Source organism: Lontra canadensis, unplaced genomic scaffold (assembly GCF_010015895.1).
Source record: "Lontra canadensis isolate GAN:19392208 unplaced genomic scaffold, GSC_riverotter_1.0 scaffold93, whole genome shotgun sequence".
NCBI classification, from domain to species: domain Eukaryota; kingdom Metazoa; phylum Chordata; class Mammalia; order Carnivora; family Mustelidae; genus Lontra; species Lontra canadensis.
In genome coordinates, this window is record NW_022631087.1 from 145,839 (window position 1) to 151,838 (window position 6,000).

Sequence of the window (6,000 nt, forward strand, 5' to 3'; positions counted from 1 at the left end):
CTTTTCACTAGGCAAGGCCCTATGGGATCTATGATCTATCCCCTCTCCACTCTCCCTCTAACTTTTACTTTTTCCTTTGCTCACTCCCCTTCTCCTCCTTATTTCTAATAGGAATGCTCCTGCCTCACGACCTTTGCATTTGCTGTCCCATCTGCCTTGTACCTTCTTCTCTCAGACATCCACATAGCTCATTCTCTCAGCTCTTTCCATTTCTCAATGAGGCTGACCCTGATCTAAAAGTCGCAATTCTAGGGGCACCTGGGTGGCTCAGTGGGTTAGGCCTCTGCCTTCGGCTCATGTCATGATCTCAGGGTCCTGGAATTGAGCCCCGCATCGGGCTCTCTGTTTGGCGGGGAACCTGCTTCCCCCTCTCTCTCTGCCTGCCTCTCTGCCTACTTGTGATCTCTGTCTGTCAAATAAATAAATAAAATCTTTAAAAAAAAAAAAGTCGCAATTCTAGCTCCCTATCCTCACTCTCCCCTAACTGCTTTATTTTCTTTTCCAATGATACTTATCACCTTTTACAAACTATAGAGTTTCCTCATTTATTTTGCTAATGGCTTATTTTCTATCGCTTCCCATTAGAATGTAAGTTCTATGAGGACAAGGATTTTTGCTCATTTTGTTCACCAATGCATCCTGAGCACATAGTAGGTGCTCAATAAATATTTGTTGACTGAATAGATTTTTAATATTTCACCTTATTTTTTTTAATATTTTATTTATTTATTTGACAGAGAGAGAGATCACAAGTAGGCAGAGAGGCAGGCAGAGAGAGGAGGGGAAGCAGGCTTCCTGCCGAGGATAGAGCCCGATGCGGGGCTCGATCCCAGGACCCTGGGATCATGACCTGAGCCGAAGGCAGAGGCTTAACCCACTGAGCCACCCAGGCGCCCCAATATTTCACCTTATTAAGATATGAACTCTTTGAGTGCAAAGACCTTGTTCACCACTGTATACTTGGTGCTAGAACAGTGCCTGGCGTGTACTGGGAGCTCTATAGGTCCGTATAGAATTGAATGCATGAGCAGGCATTGGATAAAGCTGTATTTTAATTGATAATGTAAATGACCCTGAAATTACTAAAGCCTGATATGTCATCTCTCTCTGGAGAAACAGTTCATAAAACATATTTAAAATTCTTCAAGTTATTATGAAGTGTTAATCAAAATATTCAAAACATACTCATCACTATTTCCCCCTGGATTAGTGAGTTAATTAAATGGTTTTGAAAATATCTCTGATCAACCTGAGAAACCAACAAGATCCCTTGTTTCTAGGGCTGCTCAGGCCATGGACTAGAGGAAAACTTGTCTTTAATAGGGAAAGAAACCCAGAAAACGTCCTTTTGCTTCAACTGTTGGGTCTCCTCTGCACTGGCGACTCTGTCTGCAATCTATCTTTAATCTACTATAACAGCATGCCCAGATTAATCTTCCTGAAACACAGTCCTTATCATGTTACCTTTACAAACCATGAGAAGAGTTCCCATTCATTTTGTGTTTTCAGTGCATCAGGTGCTCTGCAAAATCCTACATGTGTTGTTTTCTCATGTCAGCCCCACAATGACCTCATGAAATAGGGGTTATTATTATCCCCATCTAAAAGACTTGTAAACGGGCAAAGAGCTGCAGAAACCCAGAAATCACACAGCTGGATGCGGGGGAACCAAGTCCCAAATCTACCACTCTGTCTCGGTCTCGCCCCACTGCAGGTTCCTTCTGGCCCCAATCCCTCCAATAAAATCCTTCCAGTTCACAGGATCTGAACTGACATTTCTCTGAGAAGATATACAGATGGCCAACAAGCGCGTGAAAAGATGCTCAACAACATTGACTGTAAGGGAAATCCACATGAAAACTACAATAAGATACTACTTCAGACTCATTAGTTTAGCGATAACAAGAAAGATAAGCAGTAGCAAGTGTTGTTGAGGATGGGGAGAAATCAGAGCCCTCCTACGCTGCTGGCGGAAGTGCAGTACCGGGCAGCCGCTGGGGAAAAGGGTCTGGCGGTTCCTCAAACAGTTCAACATAGAGTTACCAACTGACCCCACAATTCTAATTCCTAGGTATACACCCAAGGAAAGTGAAAAAAATATATCTGCACAAAAACTCATACACGAAGGTTCATAGCAGTATTATTCATATAGCCAGAAAGAGGAAATAACTCAAATGTCCATCCAGTGATGAATGGATAAACAGAGTGTGGTCTATCCATTTCGATGAAACATTATTCAGCCACAGAAAGGAGTGAAGTTCAGTGAAATGAATGAACCTTGAAAACATTATTAAAGGGAAAGAAACCAGACACAAGATCACAGAGTAGGTTATTTCATTCACATTCAATGCCCAGAATAGGGGCGCCTCCAGGGCTCAGTTGGCTGAGCATCTGACTCTTGGGTTTGGCTGGGGTTGTGATCTTGGGGTGGTGGGATCAAGTGGCAACTCTGGCTCCCTGCTCAGCGGGGAGTCTGCTTGAGATTCTCTCCTTCTTCCCCTCCCCCCCACATGGTCTCTCTCTCTCTCTCTCTCTCAAATAAATAAATAAATAAATATTTTTAAAAATAAAATAAATATAGGGGCAACTGGGTGGCTCAGTGGGTTAAAGCCTCTGCCTTCGGCTCAGGTCATGATGTCAGGTTCCTGGGATCAAACCCCACATCAGGCTCTCTGCTCAGCAGGGAGCCTGCTTCCCCCTCTCTCTCTGACTGCCTCTCTGCCTACTTGTGATCTCTGTCAGTCAAATAAATAAATAAATCTTAAAATATATATATATACACATATATATATACGTGTATATATATATGTATGTGTATATATATATATATATATATATATATATATATCCAGAGTAGGCAAATCCATTGAGACCGAAATTTGATTAGTGGGCCCTTAGGGATGTAAGAGGGGAGGAGAAAGTAAGAAGTGGTGGTTATAGGGTATGGGGTTTCTTTCTGAGGTGATGAAGATGTGCTAAAATTGATTGTGGTGTCTGTAAATGATATCTCAGGAAAACCATTACCCCCCCCAAAATTCTGGCCATTGTTAATATCTTTATGTGTGAAACATATACAAATTCATGAGAAAAGCCCTAAATCTTCAATAGATAAATAAGTATAGGGGTGCCTGGCTGGCTCAGTTGGTTAAGCGTCTGCCTTCGGCTCAGGTCATGATCCCAGGATCCTGAGATCAGGCCCCACATTGGGCTCCCTGCTCAGTGGGAAGCCTACTTCTCCCTCTCCCACTCCCCCTGCTTGTGTTTCCTCTCTCACTGTCTCTCTCTCTGTCAGATAAATAAATAAAAATCTTTAAAAAAAAATAAGTACAGGACATAAGATAGAAAACTCATAAGAGAAAAAATACAAATGGCTAATAAACTTGTCTGGAGGGGGAAGGCTTACCTTCAAATGCAAATTGAAAGAAAAAGAAATCCTTTAAACGAGCAAAGAATTTTACAACAAAGATGATGAAGACATGGTGAAATGAGTGTTCCCATCCACAGAGGATGAGAAGCTTTCTAGAAAGCAGTTAGCAGTCAGCATGCATTGGCAGACTTTGGGATGTTCTTACCCTTCCAGGCATTTGGGCTGTGGAGTGTTCCACTCAGGTCTTGATCTCAGGGTCCAGGCATGGAGCCCCATGTGGGGCTTCGTACTCAGCAGGAAGTCTGCTTTGCTCCCTCTCCTTCTTCCCCTCCCCCAAACCCTGCTCCTGTTCTCTCTCTAAAATAAATAAATAAATCTGCTCTTTCCGCCATCTTTCCTTGCCGCCATAATGGAGCGCATGAATGCCCTGGCAGATGCTCTCAAGAGCATTAACAATGCTGAAAAGAGAGGCAACCGCCTGGTTCTTGTTAGGCCATGCTCCAAAGTCATTGTCCGGTTTCTCATGGTGATGATGAAGCACGGTTACACCAGCAAATTCGAAATCACTGATGCTCACAGAGCGGGGAAAATTGCTGTGAACCTCACAGGCAGGTTGAACAAATGTGGAGTGATCAGCCCCAGATTTGATGTACAACTGAAAGATCTAGAAAAATGGCAGAATAACCTGTTCCCGTCCCACCAGTTTGGTTTCATCGTACTGACAACCTCAGCTGGCCTCATGGGCCATGAAGAGGCAAGACGAAAACACACAGGGGGGACAATCCTGGGATTCTTTTTCTAGGGACGTGATACATACGTGCAAATAAAATGCCTCAATGGACCAAAAAAAATCAATCAATCAATCAACCAACCTTTAAAAAAAAAAAGTTTTTACCCTTCTAGTCAATAAATGTGTCATAAGAAAATAATATGTAATGCAGGGAATAAGATATTCAGAAGAGCATGTTAGCAGTAGAAAAAACTGGGGAAAAACTATGTAGTAGGCAGACTCCAGAATGGCCCCCAGTGATCCCCACCTCCCAGCATTCACACTTTTGTGTAATTCCCTCCCCTAGAGTGTGGGTTGGACTTAACTGATTCACTTCTAATAAACAGAGTACATCAGACACAATTAGATTATAAAAAGACTGAGTTTTCTTGAGTACCCTTTCTCATTTTCTCTTCAGATAGATGATAAACAGATACCTATAGATGTCTGTGTCTTCACCTATCTGCCAATGGTGGGAGAAAGAGCCGATGTCTCCAACCAGCAGCCAGCAAGGAACTGAATTCCGCCAATAGCCAAGTAAGTTTGGAAGTGGGTCTTCCCCTGTTTGAACCCTGAGATGACCGCAGCCCACCCAACATCCTGGTTGCTTCTTTGAGAAGCCCTGAGCCAAAGCCACTTTAGATTCCTGCCCCACAGAAACTGTGAGGTAATAATCGTTTGTTGTTTTAAGCCATCGAGTTTTGGGGTAATTTGTTACATAGAAATAGATAACTAATACAACTGGGTTTCTGAAGTAGTAGAATGTTATACTACTTAAAAAGTTTAAGAACTTTTAATAACACGGGAAGATGTTCAGAATACAACATTGAGAACAAAGCAAACTACAAAAAGATACATGATACGATCCCAATTTTGTAAGTCTATATATTTATATGAACACTTGCAAGGGAAAACCTGCAAGTAAATCTGTTGAGAATCAACAGTTTTCTCTGAAAAACTGAATAGGTGTTCAATGCATGCTCCTTGATTTCAGTTAGGAAATAATTTACACTGTCCATCTTTATTGAATGTCTACAATGTGTTGGCCAGCCCCCGGGGAGACAGAGAGGAACAAGACCAAGACCCTGTTCTGGGAGAGCTCACTTCTTGATGATATCTTATGGTGGTTTCTTCTTTGGTGGCGGTGCTGGAGATAGAGAGATGGAGAGTAGTAGATGGACTGGCAATACATTTTAGAGGGAGAATATTTTTTAAAATTTAAGTTCAATTAATTAACATGTAATGTATTACTTGTTTCAGGGATACATGTCTGTGAATCATCAGTCTTATAGAATACCCAGTGCTCATTACAACTCATACCCTCCCCAAAGTCCATCACCCAGTTACCCCATCCCCCCTATCCCCTCTGTTCCAGCAATCCACAGTTTGTTTCTTAAGATTAAGAGTCTCTTACCGTTTGTCTCTCTCTCTGGTTTCATCCTGTTTCATTTTTTTTCTAGACTTAGAACATTTTTGTGCCAAAAAAGAACAGTGAAGAAATATGGTTTACTTTTGAGTTATTGGATTGGCTAACTCGCGTGGAGGATTCTGGAGCTAGACTCCTTGGTATGATATCCTGGTGCGATCAGCTACCGGTGGGTGACCTCACGTCCACAGGCTCCATAACCTCTGCATGCCTCATCTCCTTATCTGTGAAGTGATGCCTTTCCCCATCCATTTTGGAGATAACCACATAACTCAGGCTTGTGGGGAGGCATGAGTTAGTGTAAAGAGCTTAGAAGAGTGCCTGAAAATTGAAACATTGAAACATTGAAAAATGCCCCAAATTGTTAGCCATTGTTACCATTGTTAGAATTATTGAGATGGGGACAACTAAAAAAAAAAAAAAAAAAGATCAAAACTG

At 42.1% G+C, this 6,000-nt stretch overlaps 1 protein-coding gene across 1 annotated transcript; it reads left to right on the forward strand.

Annotated features, from left to right (window-relative positions):
• The first annotated feature begins 3,770 nt into the window (after positions 1-3,770).
• On the forward strand, positions 3,771-4,169 carry LOC116854641 (40S ribosomal protein S15a-like). The gene has a single exon (XM_032836713.1). The coding sequence runs from the start codon at positions 3,777-3,779 to the stop codon at positions 4,167-4,169; it is 393 nt and encodes a 130-aa protein (XP_032692604.1). The 5' UTR covers positions 3,771-3,776.
• The last annotated feature ends 1,831 nt before the right edge of the window (positions 4,170-6,000 follow it).

Coding starts and splice junctions, on each gene's coding strand:
- LOC116854641 (XM_032836713.1), top strand. CDS start 3,777: ATGGAGCGCATGAATGCCCTGGCAGATGCTCTCAAGAGCATTAACAAT.